The sequence below is a fragment of the Sparus aurata genome, chromosome 12 (assembly GCF_900880675.1).
Source record: "Sparus aurata chromosome 12, fSpaAur1.1, whole genome shotgun sequence".
Classification (NCBI taxonomy): Eukaryota; Metazoa; Chordata; class Actinopteri; order Spariformes; family Sparidae; genus Sparus; species Sparus aurata.
Genome location: NC_044198.1, coordinates 17,445,839 through 17,472,574, shown reverse-complemented (window position 1 = coordinate 17,472,574; position 26,736 = coordinate 17,445,839). Strand labels below are relative to the sequence as shown.

The 26,736-nt window shown below is 41.5% G+C and overlaps 1 protein-coding gene across 10 annotated transcripts in view; it reads right to left on the bottom strand.

The window, feature by feature from the left end:
- The window catches only part of rgs3a (regulator of G protein signaling 3a), a 156,679-nt gene that overhangs the window by 48,046 nt on the left and 81,897 nt on the right, over positions 1-26,736 (bottom strand). For 8 of the 10 annotated variants that reach the window (XM_030436370.1, XM_030436372.1, XM_030436371.1 and 5 more), the window contains one exon: positions 16,447-16,581. In XM_030436370.1, coding sequence (XP_030292230.1) covers positions 16,447-16,581 — 135 coding nt within the window. Of the gene's footprint in view, positions 1-2,634; positions 2,806-6,088; positions 6,629-16,446; positions 16,582-26,736 lie in introns of those variants that run through there. The other 2 variants (XM_030436378.1, XM_030436379.1) reach the window with 2 other exon arrangements.

The following is a 26,736-nucleotide window of genomic DNA, read 5'->3' as shown; positions in this document are numbered from 1 at the left end:
GGCTTAAGAGAGTGATAAAAATGTTTTATGTTCTTCATAAAACTTTAGTATTTATGTAGGTCTGCATTTCTAGTTTCAAACGCTTTTGGTCACTATGTTAAGTAAAAAAAAAAAAAAAACTATCAATGGTTTCACCTCACAATGCTCATGCAATTAAAGTTCACTGACTCATTTGCACATAACAATACCACTATTCTTCTGAGGCACCAGTGCTGCCGTGCAGCAGTCATATATTGTTTGTCAGCAAATGCAATTGAGGCAGAATGACATACTGTAAGAAATACAGTGGTTCTACATCTCGCAGGAGTAATTGGCAGTAAGTGAATCCTCAGAGATGTCAACTGCAATTTATTACCATGACGTCTCCTCTTGTTAATAATTCAGCCAATGACGTAGCCTTCCTTGTATGTGTCCGAGTGTGCTTCTGTTTCGAGCCACTGAAATCAAACTTCCTCATGAAATAAACTAGCACACTTTCGTTCTTAAACCCCTTTCACACTGCACAAAGATCCCCCATTGCGGCCCATAAACATGTGACTTTTTGTCTTCATTGGGAGAGAGTACAATCGGCATTCATTCCTGGGTCAAATGACTCAGCAGTCACGGTGTTTAACAGTGGTTGGACCAAATATCTATATCTTGATACTTCTTCTTGAACTACGGCTATTGATATGCTGGAGCCAAACTAGCAATGTTTTTATTGATATGCAACATATCGATTATCACAGGACCACTGTGTTGTGACAGGGTGGTCACGCGAATCTTCAACCCTTTTTCCAGAATTAGGCTGATGTGTATTAAAGTTAAGGACGCTGGTACACACATATTTATCCATCCATCTCCATTCAAGCAAGGCCTCCATGCGGCTTTCTACTGTTTCCTGTTTTCTGGCAAGTTTGTGATGTCAAACATGACACACCACACTTTCGACAAAAACCAAAAAAAGTAGAAATGCAAACTCGTCTCCTGGCAGTGGAAAGATCGCCTGTCTTTAGCACGTGTAAAAAGAACCTATATATAGGTGCTACTTTTGTTGTAAAATTGAGGATTCAAGAGCTGTTTGCAGCCGACCATGACAGCGGGAGAAGGGAGAAATGGCACCGGAGGGGAGTTGGGATTTTTTGGGGGCTGTGTGTGAGTATCACATTCAAAGATGCAAAGGCATTATTGATAGAAGCTGAGGGTTCAGAGAGAAAATGTCATTGACGTAACTTGCCCGTGACGACAGGCCTCCGAAGACAATGTGACCACTGAAGAAGAGTGCAAAAAGGCCTTTATAGAAAGCGCGCAGAGAGATGATTGTGTGCGTCTGTGTGTGTGAGACAGAGAGTAGATGCGTTTGTCTTTTGTTTCTATTGTGCCTTTAGTTTTGTTAGGTGTGTGAGAAACAAGGGACTGGGATGTGTGTGAGATTGTGTTTTTCCCTGGTTATACCAAACATCTGATTTTGTTCAAGCTGGGACTGGCTGCGTAAGACCGGCTAATAAATCACATTCAGGGCTGTGTGTGCGATGTGTTGGCGCTTTTGTGTGTGTGTGTGTGTGTGCGTGTGTGTGTGTGTGTGTGTGTGTGCACGCGACAGTGGGGATGGGTCACTGACACTGTCTACTATTGATCAAGAACAAGGGGAAGATTGACAGGAAGACACTCCATATCTTTACACCGATGCACCCTAAAAATCGCTCAAACAAAAGCCACCATTTGCTCAAATGTTTTGTTATCATTCTTCACATTGGTGCATCAACAGGCACCAACACAAACTGCGACGAACACAACACATTTTGTCTCTGTTTTCCCTTTCCTCTTCTAAGTAGAGGATAACCCCACAATTCCCTTAATGAGCAGAAGAGAAAAAAGCAATTTTCCCCAGTGTGTTTCCTGTTGTTGTTTTCCCCCTCTGGTCCCTCTGTTTGCTCTCTCCTCTCGTCTCTGTCACGTTCAGCTCGGCTCAAGACTTGGTTTAGAGTACGCCGTTTTAATGGCTCTCTTCCTACCGCTCCTATTCTTCACTCCCCTTGTGTGGAGGGCTAAATCATGTCACAGAGCAGAGATGACTCAAATAAAAGTGCCAAACCCGAAAGGGGCGGGGGGGAGGAATGTAAACAATCCGTTGTTCAGACAGTGATGTCCACAACTCTTTCTTATTAAAGGGGGAGGTGATATGTTATGGGTAATTGCATTAAAGAGCGCTATTAGAGCTGTGGGAGGAAAGGACGCATGAGTGAATGGAGTGATGGAACAGACAGAATTGAAACTAAGACAAAAAGTCAGAGAGAAAACAAACAGAAGCTGGAATAAATAGCAAAGTTAAATGAATCAAAGCAGCTCACGACACTGACACCCACCTCCTCGTATGAGCTTGTCATAAAGATGCCGGGAGATAAATAAGCCTTTATTGCTTTTTCCCTATCTTTCCTTCCCATCTCTGCCTTGTTTCTATCTCTGCATGGCCAAACCCCTCCCTGCCCCCCAGCAGCACAATAACAGCAACTCCTTACTAACCACATGTATACTGAAAAAAAAAACACACCATAAAATCCATCTTACATGAAACCTCTCCATTCAGATTATCCACAAAGTAAGACGTAGAGGAGAGGAGAAACAAAGTGATGATTTTTTTTAAAAACCTCTTACCTGGCAAGAGGAAACAAGTCCAGGTTACAGTCCACTTAAGCCAGATACAGGCACGCCACACATCCCCATTAAAGTGCCCCACTTCCTCTGTCAAACTGGTGTGTGAGTGTTTGTGGCTGGCTGGCTAGCTGGCTGGGGCTGGTGTGTGTGTGATCCTGTCAGCGTGGGCTAGGCCAACTGAACTGTGCATACAGAGAGAGAGACACAGAGAGAGAGAGAGGCAAGGGGGAAGAGAGAGAGAGAGAGAGAAAGAGAGAGAGAGAGAGAGAGAGAGAGAGAGAGAGAGAGAGAATGCCCAAGAGGCTAAGAAGGTAGACTCCCAAGCTGCACAAACAAGTGCGAAGGAAAGAAGCAGAGGGGAGGAGTAGCGGTAATGAGAAGAGACAAATGAGCAGCGAGCGCTTACAGAGAAGCATATGCGTGTGTGTGTGTGTGTGTGTGTGTGTGTGTAGTGCGTATACGAAGCGTTCTCCTTGATTGCACATGTGCGTCTGCAAATATTGTCTAACGTGTGTGTACATTACATTGCACACACACACACACACACACACACACACACACACACACACACACAGTCACACAACACCCAACCCGCCCCTCATTTTCTTTGCGAAGACATTAAGGCACGACAGCCGTGTCCCACAGGATGCACAAAGCACACAATGGGACACATATGCATTGTAAACATACACACACACATACAAACAGGTGGAGTACAAGTTTAAACACACACATGTTTCTGGCACACGGCTAAAAAAGTCACAGGGCAGATCTTATATGAAGCAAAAGAAAAAAAAAAGGATGTCGTAAAAGGAAACACTAACACATAATAGCTGTTTAATAGCAGCCATAACAGAGGTCGTCAGTGTGTCGTGTGAAGTGTTAATCGCTAACTGCCTATGTGAACAATGTCACCATACTTCCTGGTTTTGTAGCCACATTTCTAAATTCAGTACTTCTTTAAATACATCCTCTGTGTTTTTAAATAAAAAAATCTAACATGTGTACATTTGTTAAGCCTCACATGTTTCATATTGACAGCAGTAATGGCTCCATTATTCTATATTTCCATGGTTTAGGTGGCTTTATCTATATGTATTGTATGGTTATATATGTATGTTTGCACTATTCTATTCTGTTCTATTCAAACAATGCCACAATGAGACCAGACCAGGAAGGACATCATGAACCCTGTGAGAGAGCTGGGAAATGATCGGGCCACTTTCAGCTAAACCGAGCTAATGGCAGCTTCTGACCTCAGCAGCACCGGTTCCACTGTTTTCCCCACGGGCAATTACATTTCCAGAAGTTACCACTTCTGCTACCGACTAGAGGCACTGTCACTGCTTCAGCGAGCTCGCTGTTAATTGCACAGCTGTGTGCCAGTTATGGTTGGGTTACCATTCACATTTGATCTGATAGTGATGAATGAAGGGACCGGTACCCAATAGTATACCTTATTTCAGAACTCTCTATCAAATACCTTTTTTACCCTCTGTAATAGGAAAATAAAAAAACACTTCACTTCTTCAAAGAAGAAATCTGTTCAAAAACCAAGACAGCATGAAAAAAAATGCTTTTTTATTCTGTGCACTTGAGTCAATGTGGATACCTGAATAAAATGTAGAAACTGAAGGAATCAGCACAATATTGGACTAGATAAAAATATATATATATATCTGTTAAAAGGAGCATTAAAAACAAGCAGTAGAGGGCAGCGATATGACTTTGCAGCATCTGCCTAACCCAAAGAATGGGTATCTACTGTAAGGCATTTTTGTTATGCTGTTGTCACTACAGCAGTGCTTGCATAGTGCAGTATTTCCCCATAAATAGTGTGTAATTCATAAACTACTAGTTTCAGACCTTAAAAACCTCACATACTGTATTAGCATACTAAATAGCATGCTGGTGAGGAATTTAGGTCACAGCCCGGGGCTGAATTTTGGCAAACGCTACCAAAAATGCTAAGATAACGTCAAATAAGGCAGCCAAGCCGATCTCCAAAAACAACTTCTCTGATTTCTTAATTAATAACACAGAGCTGTTTAGAGCTTTTAAGATATATTTTATGTTTGACCAGGTGTTTCTTAAGGTTAGATGTGCTGGCCTGCTCAACCTTTGTTGCACGCTCTCTCTCTTTGAACATGAATAACTACTTGGTAGCTCCAACATAATTCGGATCAGTACCCTTAAAAGTACAGAGGACAGAGTTTGACAAAGAAAAACACTTAGCAGGTGTTTAACACATTCAAGTTTTGACTGACTCTTTTTTTATTGCACCATCTCATTGAACCCTCTTTGTCTCCAAGTGTTACCAGCTGTCCTAATCAGCCGTCTCATAATAATCTGTATTTTCTTTTGCATATTTTCTATAGAGTCAGTTAAAATGTACATTCGTAAGGAAACTACTTGTTACATAAACCCATGTATGTGCCGTACCCGAGTGAACAACATGGTGCTCTCTTACTGTCACTCACTTATTCACACACTCTCTCTCTGCAGTCTCTCACCTTTCTCCACCTCTGTTATCTCAAGAGCCTCTCGATGCTTCTCAGGAGAAGGGTTTTTTTTAATCTCCTCTGCGTGACAAGCAACATTTGACATTGAAAGGTACAAGTCACACACACCTGCTGTCTGTCTACGCAGCTGCTCAACAATTATCCATTACTAAATGTCGGGCACAAAAAAGGAGGTTTTACATACAGTTGGTAACAGTTCAGTATAATTACTGAACTCAAAAAATGTGATTTCGAGTCAACATCAACAAAAGTAAAGTTTCTAAAACACAACTAACTAATGAATTAATCACACCAGATATAGATTACATTAAAGTGGAAGCAGACAACTTGCGGCCCTCTTCTGTTTCCAAGTGGCGTAAATGATGGCGGCGCTGTTGCATAAACAACCAAATCGCTTTACGTTTTCCTCAGAGTAGCAACTACCAACAACACAGGACGAAGCATGAGTTCTCCAATCATTTAGTCTATAACAGAGACGTGAAAGCAGATAAACAAGGTGCCAGGTTGGCAGGCTGTCTGGTTTTCCAAATTTCGAAAATATCAAATATCCTACACAAAACTATGTTGATGACCACTTTATGCAATTCAGAGAAGAGTAACATATCGATTGTTATCTGGACAAACAAAAAACATGGAACACATATCCTTCAACCAATCTCAAAAGAGACAATTACTGTACAAGGTAAAATATTTATGAAACAATCTCTGGCTATACAAATGTATTAGAAATAACCAAGGCCGCTTTTGCACAACAGTCGTGACACAAAGGTATGCAAATAGTGCTCCTCGCACACACAGGCAAATGCACATAAAAAGCATGCACACACACATACAGAATAATCCTAGTCCTAACTACAGAGACATCACCAGAGGTCTGCAGACAGAGCTCTCAGTTTGACCTTCATAGCAGTACAAAAGATCACATACTTTACCTTAGACACAGGCATCTGGACGACGTGGTGCTTGCTTAGTTGGGAGTATGTAAGTTGTGTTATTGTTGATGTTGCGTCCCAGAGTAAAGCCAAGACTGGCACAGTTCATCCACATACACCCCACACACACACTGAGAGAGAGAGCACGTGTGCGGCGCAAATAGATGAAGGCTGCTAATCCAATGTGACCATGTGTGATTATTCTCCCTGTCCGATTCCTCTGAATGTGTCAGGGCTTTCTTTTTCTTCCCCCTTTGCACTGTTTTCTTGTCAGTGTTGTTGCTGCAGTCCCAGCTCCGCTCGCCCCCCCCCCCCGAAGCTCGGTAATAACGTGCGTGCCAACGTGTGCAAAAGAGAGAGAGAGAGAGAGAAGAGATAGAATAAAAGGGGATTTGGTGAAGGAGGAGAAATGAAGACAGATGGAATCGCCCAGAGACGGAGGTGTAAGAGTGAAAGGAGGGGGAAATGTGATGTATTAAAAAAAAACGAAGAGGGAGTGATGGGTATGAAAAGATCAAATGCAACTAACTCTCCAGAGACCAAAGCAGCCAGTGTCCCTCATTCTCTCGCTTTTCTCTCTCTCTCTCTCTCTCTCTCTCTCTCTCTCTCTCTCTCTCTTCACCCTCTTTTCCCCTACGTGCTATTTTTAGAAGTTTCTCTGTCGCAAATCAAAGCACTGAATCAAAACCTATCAAAGAGCAGGATGTTAAGGGCCATGTCTTTCACACCTAATAGGGCACACACACACACACACACACACACACACACACACACACACACACAACTCTATCTGTTACAATGACCATGTGTCTGCATCGAACCTGAAGGGGAGCCATGTAAGCTATTCATCGGACCCTTATCTAATCATATCATGCGCCAATAAATAATGGGCTTTTCAAATAGCTATTTTAAACACTGTCTATTACACTGCGCAGACCGCTGTCTGCCTCGCTGTGCACTTAAGGGATATTCTCTCAAAGAAACATTTCCAGATGATGCATGCAGTAATGATTGACATCCAGAAGTAGAATATCAACCGGAGACAAACAGGACTACGCCAGTTTTCATTTTACTCCCAGCACTTTGCTCTATTTTTCTGCCTCCTTCTGTTAATTGGTGGCAGATTCTTCTGTTTTTTTTCTTTTTTTTTTTTTCCCAGTTCACAGAGTCATCAAACACTGTTAATCAAAAAATGTTCCCGTGTTAAAAAGAGACCTGTTATTTTACGAATTAAACTATTATCCCGGCTCCATTGCATGCTCAGCGGAGCAGACGTCATTTCTTTCTCCCGCTAAAGAATGTGCGTAATTAAAACTGACAGTGAACAGGATTTCATGCTCCGCCGTAGCTTTCTTAGGGCTGAGTCCGCGAGGGGGCTCTTATCTATACCGGCTCCTGTGCCGATGCATAATTGCCGTTATGTAACACAGTTATGAATAGTTAAAGGTGAGCTAAAATAAAGCCAAACACCACTCCATCAAAGGGAAATCATTAATGTTTAAAGAGAGACAGGGGGATTAATCCTACACTACCGGCCACAATGAATAACATAGCTGAGCTGTGGGAGTGAGTGTGTGTGAGTGTGTGAGGGAAAGGTAGGCAGCAGAGGGGGAAAAAGACAGACAGACAGACAGTGAGGGTGAAAGATTGCATATTTGCACTTGACGGCTGCAATAAAATGTGAAAGGGTAAGGAAGGGGGGGGGGGAGAGACGGGATAGGAGGGAAAGAGAGCAGAAACAAAAGGCTTCCGTTGAGTTTTCCTGGTAAACTTTTCAAATCCTCAACTTCAGCCTCCATGTTAATGTAGTGTAGAAGGATGAAAGTGAAAAAATACGCTCTTGAATTCTTGACATGTATACAGGAGTGGGATTATCTGGAGGACGCCAGAGTTTTCTCACTCTTTTTTCCCCGAGCAGTCCCTTGAAGTGCTAAAGGACTTTCTGCAAACAAAGGAAAAGTTTGAGAGAGCTCTGTTACTCACACACACAAAATAAACAATAAGGTACTGCGGGAGTAAGTGGACAGCTGTCTTCAATATCCTTGTTCGATACTACGTCGCGACAACACACAGCAAGAACTCTGCAAAAGGTGCAGTGGAGAAACTTTTCGACAGCTTCAGCACTTGATTTGTGGAGAGCGATCCTGATAGTTTGGGATAAAACACCACAATCTGCCCATATATGTGGGCTAAGCCCAGTAAAAACATTCCAGTGAATCCTTTCAGATGGATGAGTCTGCCTTGCTCTCTTGTCTGACAGTGTTGTGGTCTTTACATTTGTACTATTAATATTGTATCTTTAACTCTGATGAAGTCTTTCAAACCCAAAGACGATTGAATTGTGTTCAATCGCTCCTTGAGACAAATAATAAAGTGCTTACGGGACAGTCTCCTTAACTTCAACACAAATTGCCACTGGACAAAACATTTTTTATCCAGTGGCAAAGGGGTGTAAGTTGCCATCGAGACCTTTCGGAAGCATCTTTTCAGAAACAGAAATCTCATGAAACAAGAACACAAGTCATAGCCGCACTGTGTGATATAATATCAAGTGTTTCAGCTCGGTCCCTCATATCTGCTCCATTTGAACAAGTTCTAAATTTGGATGTCACACTTCGTGAGACAACACATCAACACAAATCCCAAGAATAGCATGGAGCATGCTTGCTCCTGTGTTATGTGTGTGTGTGTGTGTGTAGAAAAGGGACGAGCGAAGACAAATGGAATTCATCCGTGTCTAATTAAAGACAATGAAGGGGAAGGTGTGTGTCGGCTACAGAGAGAGAAAGAGAGCAGGAGAAATGTTAATCACATGAACACGTGATTGCACAGATGTTGCCTGTATCTTATTCTATATTTAGATAATTTACGCATACCATCTTGATTTCAGACTTTATGTTAGTGGTGATCATTAAAGAAGGCTGTTATATTCCACAGACACAATGTAAATATTCATATTTATGCCGTATTTCATTCCCTACTTCCGATGAGATCACAGGTGTGCATCAGCCTCTCTCACTCCTCTCCTCGTTGGACAACCAGTGAAAATAAACTGTCAAAAACTTTTTTTTTCACTTATTTGTAAGCTCCCTCCTCACATTCTCCCTCGTCGACTGTACCAGCGCACCGTCTATCACCAGGTTATCACTTATAATGCGCTTCCTCTACTATCATCAGCCTCATCCTGACAATCCCCCTCTCCCCGTTGTGTAAGGCGCAAAATCAAACACTAATCTCCTTCTGGTCCAGCACAGATTTCGAGCTGCGTCGTGCATGTCAGATCCTTTCTCACCCGCTTTCAGACACTTTTTGTTTTGGTTGTTGTCAATTTTCAGTTGCCCTAGTTTTTTTTTCTGTAGATGTCTTGCTGGTGCTCTGTTGCAAAACCAATTAGGGGCAATACATTTGAAGAACTTGAAGATGAACCACTGAATCACTGGTCCTCTTACAAAAAAAGGAATGACTGCACCCTTAAGTATACTTCTGTGAATAAGTACAGTTGTTAAAACAATTTGTATACTTCAGGGGACACCAACCTTTTTGAAAAACTGAGCGCATTTATATCATTTGACGAGCTGTGTATAGTTGTTACTGGACCAGTTCAACATTTAATTGTGCCACTTTTTTGTTTACTTTGAGTACAGTTCTAAGTGTTCACACATCGGAGTACACATTAGATGTACTTTATGCTACAGAACTACTTCACAGTTGTGTTTCATTTTGAACTTGAAGTGTGCATAAAGCCGAACTGTAAAAGTGAACTATTGCAGTGTTATTTTAAGTGTGCAGTGTCTCCCAATGTTTTAAGAACGCTCAAAAAGTAATTTTTAAAGTAGTTTTCTACCTTGTTATCTCTTTCATTCTACTCTACATACAGGAGTTGTTGAAATGTAAGCGTTTATTGTTTTGTTTTTATTGTTAACAGATTGCTGTATTTATCTTTCTAAATCTGCATCTTCAAACTCCCATTGAGACATTTAATCACCGACTCAAAGAGCTGCTGCTAGATATCGATGACTAAAGCGTAACAGACACTGGCGGCGGAGTGTCTCAGACTTTAATTGTAGCATTCACAGAATGCAGGGGAGTAAATGTGGTAAAATTGCTGCTTTTCTCAAAAAGTTGACTTGCAGCGCTGGGAAACACAGTAAGATAGTGGCATATCCTGACAAATTGACACATGTCAAGATGCTGCGGGTGTGTGTGTGCGGCTCTTAAAAATCTTTGGAGACAAAATGGGAAAACGTTGGGGAAACAATGAATTATTCAGTTTTTCTGATAAACCTGAAATGGAGCGAGAGTTAGTTTATTTTCCGTTTGTTATTTTGTGCTGCTGCTTAAGATTCAGCGCGCCCTTGTAGTGAGATACACTTCTCAAAAGATGCTCATTCACAGATGCTTCCTAGCAATCCTGAAATTCACTGTACTGACGATTGAGTGTATACGTGTTTGCCTGAGGTGGAGGGAAATGGAAACTTGTTCGAGAAGATAGTTTGTCGAGTCAAGAGAACGAGTGTGACAGAGTCTCTGCGTCACTGCTTCCTCCAGCATAAATCCTGTATTATAACCACTTCAGCAGCTAAAACGGATTCTCATAAATGTGAAATGAGACAACCGGAGAAAGTGAACGGAGCGAGCAGCCTCTGAAACCTCAACAGACGCACTTTACTCATTAGCAGCACCCATCTTTGTTTCACTGCTCATGTGAGCCAATGGTCTCACATAGGAAATTTATGCCACTCTAACTGCAGATAGTTTGTGTTCTTCTTCTGACTCAGAGTGCCAGCATTGCTCATCAAATCATAACAGTGTGTGTTGAAGTGCGTCTGTTGTTTTCAAAATGGCCGGTCTCGCTTTAATACCCATTTTGTGTGTATGTATGTGTGTGTATATGTGTGCAGCTGAACAAATGTATTTGTCGAGCAGCTTAGTGGCTAATGCTGCCCGGACAAGAATGTACCGGAAGCTTTCCAAGGAAGGAGCTCACAGATTTACAAGGCCTGAGGGATATGACACTACACTCCTGTTTTTCTTTTGAAAATTATTAATTTATGTACTTTACACTGAGCCAACATTTTCTACTTTCATGCTTTTACTTTGAAGGCAAAAAGCACCAAATTCCTCCATTCAGCTCGGTCACTGTATGAGATTTGGTGTGCGGTGTGACATGTGTGAGGTGAAAAAGATTATTTTCAGTTTATTCAATGTACTGATTTATTTAAATTTCTTAATTTTTGGAGGTGTTTGGCACAGCAAGGTACTCAGGCCAGTTTCTCAGAACCTGACATCCTGACTGCTGCCTTGGGGTCTTCGTACGGGTCTCTGTCAAAGATCATCCTCATCTTTAACACCTGCCTGTAGGTGGGTTTTCACCAGTTGTCAATTGCTGAAAATTCAGAAAAATCCGGTGCAAGCTGTGACTTATACATCCATGCAAAATGACAGCAGATGAAAACTTCGTGTGGACCAATGAGGAGACTGTAACACTACAAACAAACGTAAATGCAAGATTTTCATCATGAGATGACATAGCTTCTACATAGCTTTTTATTGAGTGTATAAAGTAGTGGACAAAGCCACCATGACATCACCCATAGGTTTCTGAAGCCATGGTTAAGCTCAAAGTGGGTGTCACCATGTCACTGGATGTGCCAAGGAAAGAGGTAGAGCCTAGGTGGAGCTGATGTGAGCCTAGTGAGTTAAACAAGCCCATGAAGTTGGAAGCTACCAAGCTAGCTAAGCATAACAAGCTACAGTATGTGTGTTCACGCATTCAGAGAAGCAAATACGCCATTATTTGCACAAGTTTGATTGCAGGATCATTTGTGCTTATTTGAGTGACTGGCATGAGTTTGCGCAGAGGTTTATTTGGTCCAAATAGACAGAACGCCTTCCTCTACATCACCTGTGAGATGGCGAGCAACAGCAGGGAACAAAGCCCTCAATTATGCATGACTTTAAGCCTTAACATAACTTAAACAAGAGTTGTATGAACACCGAAACCATTTTTGGACCAGGCTGTAAACATGTAAATTTCTGCTGTGGGGTTCATTGGGATTGATTGGCTTTCTTGAGACTGCCTCTGGTGGCCGTATGATGCACTGCAGTTTGTGGTACTTTCACGTTGGCTTCACTTTTCAGGCCCCAAGGTTGCTGCTTGGGTTTGCGTTGATCAACTGGAAAATAACTCAGCAAACCAACACCTTATAATTGTATATTTGTATATTTTTTTAATGGCATGTTGTGCTATGTGTGGTGTAGGTTATTTTATGTACTTCTGATGTACTTTGGTAGAACCCAAAGGAAATCCACTGTGGCGGACGACACAGTTAACTTAATCTCATCTAGCTTAATCGAAAGATCACATCGAGGTAGTTTTGTGCTACATTTGGATGGAAACCTAGTTTGTATAATGTCAGCTACTGTATAATATTCTCTCCTCCATCTTGGCTCCCATCATATTCTTCGAGTTGGGGTTAGTCATCATAAACCCTCGCCCCAAATCCTCTGACTTTAAATGAAGCTGCACACAAAATAGAAACTGGCAAACTGTCACCGTGCCCCACTCACAGAGGGACCGGAGGATTAGAGAATCTCCAAGTAAAAAGGGCTCACGTCCAGGTTTTTTTTTTTCCCAAAGGGAAGCATTCAAAGCACCGAGGGGCTGGAGGAACTAACGCAGCTGTTGACATCAACACTGTGACGGAGAAACCCCATTTGCTGGAGAGACACATGAATGAACAATCACTTACATAGATGGAATGAATACGAATCCTCCAGCATGTGTGTTTTCCCTTTGGTGTGGATTCCGCTCTCTCCGCAACACTTGACCGTAACTCTTGAGTAAAGTGCATGCTTCAGCTGAGTGTGGATTTACTCAGCTTTGTGCGTGAGAGGACTAAATGCAGTTTTTCCGACACAAGAGAAATGTCTGAGTCAATGGGTAATTTTTCTAAAGCTTCTTTGCTGCAATACTTACTCCCTGGCAGGAATATACACAGCACATCAAAGATTCACTCTATTCTGTTTTTCAAAATAAGTTCAAATGTAGGCCACCGAAGAATGAGGGCAGGAACGACGTTGTAAGCACTGCCAGAGGAATATTCTTCCATGCCGAATCGCTGGAATGTTCTCTGGGATGTTTCAATGTTTTCTGTGGCTATTGTGATTTTGTGTTAATGCAGTGACCGTGAATGTCCTTTTTCTTCTGCCGATACGAAATTAAAATATGTTCAACAATGCCCAGTACAATACAGAGGACACTTTGTTTTTTAAAAGGCTCCCGTGCAACCGATACTGTACCATACAAGGCATTTTCCTCATATTGCTCATATAGACAAAGCTGATTTGCATATGTTTAAACACATTTGGAGTTGACTGAATACAAAGTGTTTGCCTCCAAGGTACTCTGGAGAAAAATGCAATCAAAAGTGAACTAATTTGTCAGGACGTAAAATGTTTTGATTAAGCATGTATTCCTCTGCCTTCGGGGACACTGTTCAGATTTTAATCAGCGATTACAGTAAAAGGTTCTAATAACTGTGCAAAGTACAGGAACAATGCCAGAGGTCAGGACACACATCCACACTGGCGTCTATAATTGAATCGAGATGGCAGCATCAGCTTCGGCAGGAGTTATGATTGGAATATGTGTCTATATCTAAACCTGGCACCTGATATCTGGATCCAACAACACAGGTGAGACAGGTGGAAGCCAACGGTCCCTCTTCATATCGGACTGTGTTCCCACCACATATTATTCATCTCTTAAATACGTGTCTTTACAAAAGACAAGGACACTCTTACTTCTGTGATCACAGTAAAATGATCAATCACAGACTGTTTTCGAGGCTACAGAAAGATTTTTCTCTTTAAATCAACAACTGCCACAAAGCACCAGATTATGTCCGAGCAGGAAAACGACTTCTCAACATTTCCCTATCCACACTAAAATATACGGCAAGAGTTTACAGATCAGATCAGTCTCCCTTGAGTAACTCCTCCTATGAGTCATCACCCAAGTTTGCACACTTTAAGGTGTATATTGCTTTCTTTTAAAAGAAAACAGCTGAAGCATTAAGAAGCATAATTAGCTGCCCAATTAAAGGTTTTTATACTGTGGGCCAAGAAAATATCGTACCGGGATCAATGCACAACTTCATTTCTAATAGAAATTGGAAAAGAAATAAACGCGTTTCATTTCCATACTGTATATTTTAATCAATACCCTGGTTTGGGTAAATGGCATTGACATACGTGACTTAGCATGCTCGCTAAGCTGTTATTTCATCGAGCGTATTGAACAATGCAGTGTGTGTAAATGTATTGATGCACTTAATTGACACTGATTAGGGAGAAGGAGAAGGCAAAGAACACAAACAAAGCTCATTGATCTTATTTCTGAAACAGTTTTTTTTTTTCTTTAAATCTGTCGAAACTTTTGGTCAAAGTTCATAAAGTTCAGCCCCAAAACTAGTTCGCATATCGGAGGATATTTAAATACGAGGCCAACTTCTGGGTCATTTACACTTCTGGGTTATCAGGTCCCATCCTCAATCTTTTCAGATGAACCATATGGACAAAAATACACTCTCATGCACAGGGACACACATGAATACACACACACACACACACATGCAGGGAGAGAAAGGGATGAAAGACAGTCAGCTTGTCCCTCTCTCTTTCTCTCTTTCATGTGCTGATGAGTTAAAGCTCTAATGTACAACAGGTGTGATGTCTACACACAGGGCCATTTATCCCTATTAATCACCTCTCAACCAAACTCAAATAAACTGGGTTCCTTTTTATATTTATGATGTGAATGTGGCTTTATTCGCTGTTCATCAAAAATGAAAGAAGTGAGGAAAAAATGATCTGCAATTAGAGAAGCTGACAAGTAAGGGAAAAAGGTTGTGAGTAGATTTCCCTCAGCAACGCTTGAAATGACCGAACTGGGCCACATCAATCTCATTCGGCGCTCCGCAGCAGCCAGACTCTTAATCAGGGCGGTCAAAGCCCAGTGAGCACTATAAAGACCAGCTACAGTCCTGACATGACAGCAACCTGCACCACCTGCTACATTACAAGAAATGTAGTGAGTTAATACAACAGTGAGTTTAATGGTTTCTGTTATCAGAGGTCGATTTTTTTTTCACAGCATGCAGTTTGATTTAATTCATTTAAAACAGGTCTGCAAATGTGAATCATACGGAACTAAAAGCAGCTTTAATCAATATTTCTAGATTAACAATGAGTGAAATCACTACTGAATGTGTATTGTAAAAGGGCTCCGTAGAGAACAATCACCAGATTCTACAGGTTTCCTCGGCATTTAGCGTCTTTCAGCTAATTGTATTGGTTTTTCGACCCGTGTCTTTACTCGTTTGGTTGAGAGGAGGCAACCATTTTCAGCTAAAATGCTCAACAGATCTACTTAGCATTAAACAAAGAACACAGTTAGCAGCTAGGTTATAAAGAAGTGGAGATTTTGCAGCTAAAGAGCCACATATTTCCCTCAGTAGTTGGTAAAGACCAAAAACCTGATAGGAGATTGGATATTGGACTCATATCCAATAACTTAAAAGGCGATATTGGAGCTGAGAGTGGCATTCATTTAGTAATTGCAGGTAACTTCCTGATCTCAATGCACTACTTCAATTGACCTTTAAACAACACTTTCTCTGCACTTTGTTCTGAAAGATGCGAGCTGGACATGAATACATATATGTCAATAAAACGACAAAACAGAGGAGCTGATTCTCTCAAGTCACACAGCTCAATTAGAGGGTTTTTATCTAAATATTAGGTTGTACGTAAACTAGCACGCTGAGAAAAACTCCTCGATGCTCGCAGTGTTTAGGACTGTAGTTTGGTCAGTATTTCAAAAGATCACAACAAATGCAGTTCAACACAGCTGTGAACACTTTGTACTTCTGTCAAGGCAACTCTCGGTATAAATATATGAAGTGCGGTGACATAAACCCGCTATTGCTGGCAAATATTCACAGCATTCACAGAACAGATCCAGGAACGGCTTAAATTGCACTGAGTTGACATTACATTAAAAAAAGCAGCGCAACTATTCAAATCCGGCCAGATATAAGGCAGCATTAAACTCGCCCCAAAGAAATGTACAAGCTAAGGGAAAAATCGTACTGATGGTAATGTGAGCTGCAGGAAAGTGTTACATGCTACTCACTGAGTGTGTGATGTTCACGGGCTATCTGTGATGGGGGGGTACGCACAAAAATATGCATTCCCATGTGTTCATGTGTTGACTGATTCATCTCAGTCCTCAGACACAAAAAAACTGGAAGTGGTCCTAGATGTGCGAGTGCGTGTGTCCGTGTGTGTCGTACCTGTTCAAAATGCGGAACGTGAGGCTCCCTCCTGTGAAGCTGAAGCTGCTTGTCAATGTTGTCCTTCAGGCACTGACACACGCGGCGCTTCTGGTCCGCCGAATAGGCTTCTAGGCTGAGCAGGCAGTCACACTTCTAGAGACACGGAGCGAGGGAGAGAGGAGAGAAAAGAGAGAGAGGGGGGAGAGAGGGAGAGAGAGAGAGAGAGGGGAGAAAGAGGGATGGAGGGAAAAGACAGGCAATTAGGCATCTACTGTCAGAGGAGGGAAGAGGAAGTGTCTCCTGATCCTTGGATTGTAAAGGGTTCAAGAGAACAAATTAGAGGATTGCAATAGTGTGAATGTAAAAGAATGAATGAAGGAGTTTTTTTTTTCCTCGCACGGGTCCGCTTTAATGAGATCTTAAGACCCGAGCCACCCGAGTGTATGATGACGACGGAGAAGTGAGTCCTTTCAAATAGAATAATGACTCACAAAAGAGCACAATCCATCACAAGTGCTGTGGCAGAGGTGTCGGGTTATTTGTGTGTATGTGTGTGTGTGTGTGTGTGTGTGTGTGTGTCCAGCAGATTGGAATAAACCGTATCCACAACTGACACGGACCACACTCGCGCAGTCATTGTTCGCATGTGTCACCTCAGACTTTTTTCCTTTTCCGCACATTCAGTTGTCATCAACTTTGTTTTCATGACACCACAGACTGTAAATGGTGCAGCCGCTCTGGGTAGCAAAAATACTAGCATTAGTGAAATTAGATAATGGCTGGCATCCCCTTCAGGCAGAATTTGATATGCTGACAAAATGATTACACCCAATGACCAAAGGCAAGATGGCACTCCTGAAAGAGTACAAATCAATACACTATCCCTGCTGGGAAATACATGAGAACCAATATTTGACAACCCGTGGTTGAGTTAGAGTTGGCAGAGCTTGGACAAACAGCTTTGTCACTTAGAAAAACATGTATTATCGTCAGCTGACTCTCCAGGACATCCACAATCTGTGCGTGATCTTTCAGATAACATTTCTAATAGTTTAATGGCCCCATTTGTGGTTTTTTCGTCCTGACTCCAGCAGTATATACAGTCGTAGTTTTGATAAAAGACAGATCTTTTGATAAATCGTAAAACATAAGACTCATTTATGTGGATTTTTTTTTTTTTTTGCCCCAAATCCTAAATTGGAAACAGCTTCCAAGCAGACCTCTTAACAGAGAGTTCAACTATAAGGAACATAAGGTGTATAACTTTGTACCAATAAGTGTAATTTAAAGCTGGAGTGTTTTTGGGATGCAGTTTCTAAAAGGAAAGTTGTATCGCAGAGAAGTTTATCTCTCTTTGCAGTGCAGCCCAGTCGCCACGATAAAATGTTTGCAGTTGAAGTTTCTGCAAACTACGGTTACGTCCACGCTGGACATTTTCATCAAACGTGGTGTATCGCATTCACATGACATGCTTATCAGCCACTTGTTGCAGCAGAAAGCGTAGGGGTGGTGTTATTTCAAGTCAACATAGCTGCCAAACGGCCGACTGGTGTTTGAGTCCCAACACTGGGACACCTGGAGACATTCCCAACAGTTTTCATGGCATCAAAACCAGCCATTTTTCTTTTAAGATTTTTTCCTGGCATAGACACCTTTATTAGCAGTAGACAGAGAGGAGACACGGGAGAGAGAGGGGGATGTGACATGCAGCAAAGGACCTCCGGCCGGAATCGAACCAGGGTCGGCTGCATTTATGGCATGCGCCCAGCCATTTTTCACCGGAAGTCAGACCATCACTATCCATGATCGTGGTCTAAACCAAACACGAGCCTAGGCACAGCATTGTGAAAAAAGGGAATTACAAAATGCAACCTACCTAAATTGCAACATAAACATAAACGTCCAGTTTTAACATATCTGTGGTTTTGTAGAGACGTTCTAGGCCAAAATGAATTCTGGGAGCTGGGTTGTGCATTGATGGCAACATTTACATGTGTTGCTGCTGCTGCTGCTGCTGCAAAAAAAAAAAAAAAAATCATTCCTACTTGATGGGCATTATTTTAGCTTCCTCACATTCTTGAGACAACTTCATAACCATTCACACCTGTTACAAAGCATCATTTGGGCTTTGGTTGAAAGAATGGATCATTCAAAAACACAGTTGAGTCACAGTTCTGACGTGACAAGCCACGACTGTAGACAAATTAATGGATCAGCTGTTTGGATTTTCTATCAAAACACCGGGAGAAATGGTTGTCAAGCTATTTGTGCACGCAGACACCCATACACATTAAGGGTGTCACGATTTCGATTTTAAATCGAAATCGACCGAAATTAAGTTAAAATCTCGAACTTCGAATTAAAAAAATGGGATCGTCGATGCTGCCACACCCCCATGTCACGTCTGGTCGGCTTGCCAAGCGGAAAAAAACACACATGGTAAGTGCTGAAGTGCTGTGAGTCAACCTCCTCTAACTTAGCTACTAGCTAAGCCAGCAGCTATTAGCTACAGCCAGCCAAATGATAGCATGGTGTTACACCATTCCTGTCCGGCTCCCGGATCGTGGTCAGGAAGCACAAGGGAGATGATTTCCTGTGGGGCCGAAGTTTGTGTTTACTGTTGGTGAACCCCCATTCACGTGTGAAGCTGGTCGGGAAATAATACCAGGGAGCTTTGCTGTATCTTGAGGAGCCGTCGCCTTTATTCACAGCCAAACTGCAGACTGTATTGTACACTTTACTGCTGTAACTACTACTGCTACTGCTTTCACTTTTCCTTCCTCTCCCATTCATTCACTGTCTGCATGTACGCACTCTCCCTCACTCTCGCTCGCCCACTCACACCTTACGCACGCACCTCACGTACCGCCCTATTCCTGAAAGGGGCTCCACCACTCTTACAACAATGGAGACCCATCGACAGAACTTGAACCCCCTCCTCTTTCACTGAAGGCGCAGGTCGAATCAAACCGTGACCTTAGAATCGAAAATTTAATCGATTCGAGGATTTGGAGAATCGTGACACCCCTAATACACACTCACATTAGCTCCTCTCATTCACCTTTGTTGTTATATCAGTAGGGTATGTTCAGCTGAAGAAAAGTTTCCATTATTCTGTTCGTTTCTGATTAAAATCCAACATGAAGGAACCCATTGTGCTCAAGTACATTTCCCCCCCCCCTTGTATTTCCCCTATCCAATTTGATTATTTCCATCTACCTCGCCTGTTCTGCTTCCGGCGGTGTCAGGGAAAAACATTTGTGTCCTGACATTTTTGGGCACAAGTCAGGCTATAAATAGGATTTTTCCATTTTGTGCAAGTCTTCAGAGATTGACTGAAATCCTCGGGGCTTTTCTTGACAATCGCTGCCCTGGTCAGTGGTAAATCATGATGCTAGTTTATTTGCCTTTATTCCCTGGCTGTATTGGTTTTGCATGACCTGGTGTATATCTCGTTGGACTATCTGTCTCTTTCAATGTCACTCAATGTTTTGTTGAAGATGGGGATGCTGCTGTTGCAGGGTCTGCAGGGTTTGACGGCACAACGTGTAGTTATAGCCTAGTCATTGTTAGTGATGTTAATACAGGGTAAAGGGGCAATTAAAGCCTGAATTAATGGTTGCAATGTCAATACTGTCTTGATGTAGTATAATATAAAATAGAGAAGGAGAAGGTGAAGTAAACGTGGAGAAATAAAGAAACAGCAAGACAGAGTAGCAGACTGCCATTTATGAAATTGAGCCTGACCGTTTCCAATTGCACCACGACATGATGAAACAGGGGCTTTTTCAGAGTGGACGGAAATCAATATCGATGTTCTACGATATCCATCATGTGGACTGAATCTGAGTCCATAAGGGTGCAGCGCTGGCCATAATAGTTGGAACCCATGCACACACACGCACACACTCAGTTCAATGTAAACATCTAGCCCCTCCGGGCTAACCCTCGTGATATTGCCGTCAGTGAAAATCTCATAATTCAATGGAAGGTTATTTTTGAGTTCTTGCTCCAAGGATTACATTATATTCTACAGGTCAGGAAAGGTCAGGAAAGAACAATATTTGAGCAGTATTACTTGCATGAAATGTAGGGCTGTTTGATCCAAACAAAGATACCTTAAAAAAAACAACTGGATAATTGCGATAAAATTCTTTTGCAGAGAGGATGAATCATGATGACTTTTCCTTAGTAGCATTACCAGCAGAGTGGCACCTAAAGTACTCACCCCCCCCCCAAAAAAAAAAGAATTAAAAAGTAGAGCCTGGTGTAGTCTGCTTTTCTACCACGATGTATAGAAAAGTGATGGCTGTTCTTCCACATCATTTTTGACACATGATGGACAAGCATCAGTGTTTGTTATTATCATTTCTCCCATACCTCCATGTCTCCATGCTGTGGATTGTAAACATTTTTCTGAAATGTTAAGCGCTGCAAACCCCACCCCCAGAGTTCCACTTTTGAAAAGAGCTACCCTTTGGATTGCATTTTTTTGGTGTGTTTGAGAGAAGGCGTTTGTTTGGGGTGACGTCCTTGGATAGTTAGATCCTGGTCCCTGCAATAGAAAATGGAAAATGGAGAGTTCCTCCATAGGTTCGTACCTAGGGAAAGACCCTGCGTTGTAAACATGGCTAAAGTTTTCGATTATTGCGTGAAAATCTGTCTCAACATTGATTGCCATGAAATTTGGTAAACATTGGGGGTTTCGAGACAATGTATTCTAATAACCTCCTTCAAGGATAGGTTCACCCTGTTACTGGAAAGTCGGTTGAGGTCTCATTATTTACGTCCCTTTTTAAGACAAAAACTTCCCTCTAGCTGCTAAGCCAAAAGTGTTGGCACCCTCCATGTTTGAAGTGGTGTGCAAGTAAGGTCCCTTCAAATACATTTGTGATCTTGGCACTTGAAGATACTTGGATTAAGCCTGAAGAGCTGTATTGAGCCATTTTATGCGGTTATCACGTTTTAAAACAAGTCCCCATCCACTTCAGTTGTGGATGCTGCTGCTCTGTTTTGCTGTGAAGCTGCAGAAATGATTCGTCGACTACAAAACTTCACCCAACTTTCCATCCACATCATCAGATGTTGCAGTGTTGTTGTTTGCGTGTGGCTCGTTTCTTCAAGAGAAATCAAAGGAGCTTTTCCTCTTAGCTAATGGCATTCACAAGCTGACTAACTGACATCACTTGATTTCATGGCTGCTGTTTAGCGACACTTCTTATGCAAACACCAAATTAAGATGAAGAAGTGTGCAGTCTGAATTTCTTACGAATTACACGTGGTCACGCGCCGGGCCAGCTAACATTAAAACATGCAATGTTAATGTCACCCAAAATGTAACACACATACAGCAAAACACTTTCCATCAGACACACACACACATACACACAGAGATATTTGCCAGCAATTTTGAATTTCCACAGAACTGATGTGATTTACTCGTGTCTGATAACGATTTGTCCGTCTCTCATGTCCTAGAGCTTTAGTCAAGAATTATTTGGGATGAGTAATTCAGCAAAACAAAAAAGGAACAGCTCAGTCTTTCAAGAAAACATTGCCTCATATGGCCAGGTTTTTCCAGGCAACTCCCCACTGTCCCACATTAGAGAAAACACATCTGTGATGGAGCAGCTCAGGGTCCCAGAGGCATGCATGCACCTGTATCCACAGACTCACTCACCCAGCTTTACAATCTGCACACAGCACCAGTTTAAACTCTTACTATACAGTCCTACTATGGATGCATCTTTATAATACGTAATGGTTACGATGAAACAGTAGTCCAGCTGGGACTCTCTGCTCCGTGATTCATAGTGAGGCACAGGTCTCAGAGCTGCATGAGGGCTTACATCCTAATCTGTCAGAGAGAGGAAGAGTATGTTTACACAGTCTCGGTGTGTAAATATGAGGCGGTGCATACTAAACTGTAAACCACTTACTGACACGATGCACATTTTTTCTTTGGTAAAGAGAGAAGACGGGGTAAATAACAGATGTGGACAGATGTAGAATAACACAGAGGTCATTATTATTATTATGTGTAACACAGCGTATGCAGCGATGCATTTCCTTTTGCATCATATCTTCGAAATGAACACAGCTACTAATGATGATTCATCTGTCTCTAGCTCGTAATTCAGCCAATCTGTTTGAATATCTCCTGTTTGTTTTTGTTTACCATTATTACACTTTGTTGTGCTGATTAACTGTGCATTATTGCGTCTATCTGGGATAGTTTTCTTGACAGTGACTTGTACCTCTATTAAATTACATCAGGTTAAATAATCAGTCATTTCGGCAAATGAGTCAACTGTTGACAGCTGGTCACGGACCACATGTTTTAGGCAGGAATCTTCAGGAGCCAGCTGGAGCTTTTCTATAATGTTGGCACTGCAGGCTATTTCATTTAAAAGCTGTCTATTAGTTTGAAGCAGATTGAAGTGCGTTCTATCACTTTTGTGAAGCATGCAGATTTGCCTGCTTTCATTTTAGGGTAAAAACCAGAACATTGCAGTCATTTTTAAATCACATTTCCACTGAACATTGTATTTGTGTTGGAAGCAAATTGCCTTGTGTCTGAAGGGAGTTCGCTGGAATCTCCCGCTGACTGTGGAGGCAAGTCTTTGGGGATTTTCCTGTTAAAGTCATGCTTCTTGTTGGCATTTAACAGCATCCGGTCAGTGACCCAGGCCGCCCCTTTGTAAGACAAATTGTAATGTGAACATCACAGTAGCAGACTCAAGTAATTTAATGACACCCTTATTATTTGAATAAATCAAACAACTATTTATCTTATTTATTAAATGACTACCAAAAGGACTGTTTTACCTAAAACAGCAAATTGCCTTACTCTACTTTCTACTTTGGTTTACCCTGTACACCCATCCAAGAAATAAACACGAGAGCTAATGAAACAAAATTCAATGAATGGCCACTGGCCTGCCGTGGAGTGGCTAAAAATACAGGCAGCATTTCCCCTTAATCAGATTGATTAAAGTGCTCCCTGGTAGAAGCCCTCCCCCTGAGCCATCTGGCAGATGAGTTTTCAATGTGTCACTGGACTGATGTCAGCACAGCTCACCTAAGCTGCTTCAGCACAGGTTAGCATGGTTTCACTGACACCTAATGTGCATATTACTCTCGAATGGGCGCACATCCAGGCATCATCTCCACACTGCCCTGTAATTATGTCCTAAGTCTAATGTTAAGTGTTAAAGAGCATGTATGATAATTCTATGCTAAATATGAAGCAGCTAGCAGCCGATTAGCTTAGCTTAGCAAAAAGACATGAAGATATGTGATGGAATATTTCTTTCACCTTAAAACGACAGCTTGCCCACTTTTTTGTATTATGGATTAAACAAACAAGGTGCTAAAAATTAATGAACAAGCCTCAGGGGTGATAGTGGGGAGATTTTTTTTTACCATTGGGGAGACGAGGCTTGTTGCTTCCTGTCCTTATGCTAAGCTGAACTAATTAGCTGCTGGTTTTAGCTTAATTTTTAGCATACAGCCACACGAGTGGAATCAATCTTTTCATCCAGTTCTCAGCAAGTAAATAAGCTTTTTTTTTCCAAAGTATTGAACTTTTTCTTGTTATATAAGACTATTGTTAGATTTGTTTTTCTGCCATGGTCGGTGTAGATGTGTTCGTTTTCAGATCATCATATTTTGCTTGTAATTCTTGCGTGTTTTGTTCTCAAATGAGGTAAAGTGCTATTAGAGCGCCACCATGGTCTACTAACCCCTCCCACTGTCCCAGCTGATCCATTCCCTAATGCTAACTCCAGCTCAGTCTCAGCTTTAGTTATCTTTGTCTTATTTGCACTAACTATAGATTTGTGAAATCAGCTCTGCTCTTAGAACTGGAATATATGTCTTGCACTTCTGTCTGAAGTTTATTCAGATGTATTCATTCATATGAGTGTGTTTTGAGTGTACACATTGGAGGCAGATATGGCTTACTTTTAAAAGTAGATTGTAAACAAAGAGTTAAAAAGTACATAGTGGGAGCGAGCCAAGGACAAACACACAGAGGAAAGTGGTATCTGTTCAATGTAATGTGCACACCACTGAAGATGCACTAGAACGAGTACCCATATCCTCAATGTTTCAATAGTAATCTCTATAAAGCAGTAAAATAGGTCTAAATGAAGACATAATGCCACCAAGTGCACTTATTGCCAGATCATGATAATGACTCTGATAATACTTTAGTGTGTGCTTTGTTTGTGCAGTACTGTAAATCTCTAAGATCGTTTTTCAGACACTTAGTAGCAGGAATTTTGAAATATAAAGTGTTAAGTGCCTGCTACAACAAGGGCTCATGTGATATCCGACTCGTCACGCTCCACAGAGATCAAGGGTTTTTCCATAGCAAGTCCCTATACACAGCAACACTAGGCAGCATCGTGCCCTATTAGTCATAGCCCATACACTGGTGATGAACGTGGTATTGTGACCATCACGCTTATGAGTAAGTTACAGATAAAACTACCAGCACGTCACCATCCTATTATCTATTTTTCCTACTTAGTCACAAGCATACTTGTATAGCCATTACTCTGACTGTATGCCTGAAACCTTCAGACAAAACAGTCATACGGTAGGGTATCCCTTCTAAGCACTGAGCTGTAGTGTGTAGCATTTAATGGGTTTATGGCTTCCAATTAGGTGACATGTAAACAAGAGCTAAAGATAATTAAGCAGCTAGCTGTAGGTTGGAACAGTTTATCATCACTAGTGTCACTGGATCAGGAAGCTACAGGGATGGTTGGTCCACCATTGTGGTCCAGACCCAAATATCTCAAGATGAGAGATTTTGATTAATTTTGACTGTGGTAATTTCAATAACCCTAGTAACCCAACTGCTCGACAGATTTCCATCAAGTTCTGTACAGACGTTCATTGTCCCCAGAGGATCAGCAGAGGCCTAGTGATTCTACTGATTCAAGAATTTCTACCATTGTTTAGTTTACTGAGATGTCAATGGTGCCAAGACGATGCATCCAAAGACAGTGGTGATCCCCTGACGTAAAATGTAGCGCCACCAGCAGCTTAAAGTTTTCCTTCCTTCCAGTGTTTTTCCGTTCCTTTCCCTCACCTGTCTTTTTCTCGCCTCTCTCCACCTCCACCTGATCCTCTCGTTAGTGTGTCTGTAAATAGTCTTTGTTCTCCCACATGTCTTTGTCAGCTCGTTCAGTCTTCTCCTGTGTTGTCACCCTGTGTTTCCCTCCCGTAAAACATCTAGTGTCTGAAGTGTCTTCTCCAGTGTCTTAGATCTGTAATTTGCTTTTGTTTGCACTTTGTTGAAGCCCTCTGTGTTTCTACTACTTTTTGTCCATTTGACCCAGTTTTGGTTTACCTGGATTCTTGTTTTTTGTGTGTCACTCAGCTTTTGTTTAAATAAAGCTCGCCTTTTGTTTCTGAATCCTGCCTTCTGAGTGCTTTGCTGCATTGGGGCCTCATCTTACTACCAAGTTGTTACAGCCATGGGTTTTAACCTTTGTGGTTTTCCATTGGATGTATCAATAACTACTGGATGGACTTCCCAGAAATGTGAAGCAGGATTATTTAGTATGACTTCGAACATCTGCCCTTTTAATTTGGCAAATACTTTTTAAATGTTGTACTATTTAAGAAGTTTTCTTATGCTTACATGTTCATATACATGCTATTATACAATGATGAACATGGTAAACATTATTCATGCTAAACATTAGCAAGTTATTGTTTTCATTGTGAGCACGTCTGTGTTTGTATTTAGCTCAAAACACAACCAAAGCTTGATACAGTTACCAGAATAACTGTAGACCAGACCTATTCATCTGACACCCAGAGGGCTAAATGTGGCTTTTAAACCACGTCATTCCGACCTTTGATCATTTTATTAATAGACTAATCGCCCAATGCATTAGTTATGCCTGTTTCCAAACACATAAATACTCTTATTTCATTGAAATGTTTCCACAAAGGCTATTAAAGCAGGGAGAATTTAGGAGTCAAACTGACAACCTATTTGTATGTCTAGGTGCATTGTTTTTTACCTGCATTTTTACAATTCTTTTTCAATTATAAGTCTAATAAAGAAGGCAGAATGAAAAAAAAGTGTGTCCATTTAACAAATTTAAAGTCCTAGTTTACATAGGAGATGGAAATGTTCAGCTCCTTGGCACTCGAATAAGGCCCTTTTTAAAAAAGTAACTGAAAAGGCCAGCAATTCAAATTTCAATCATTTCTTATATGAAACAAGGGACTACATCTGACTTCATCAGAAGGTCTGATGAGATCAGGGCAAGGTAATGGGGT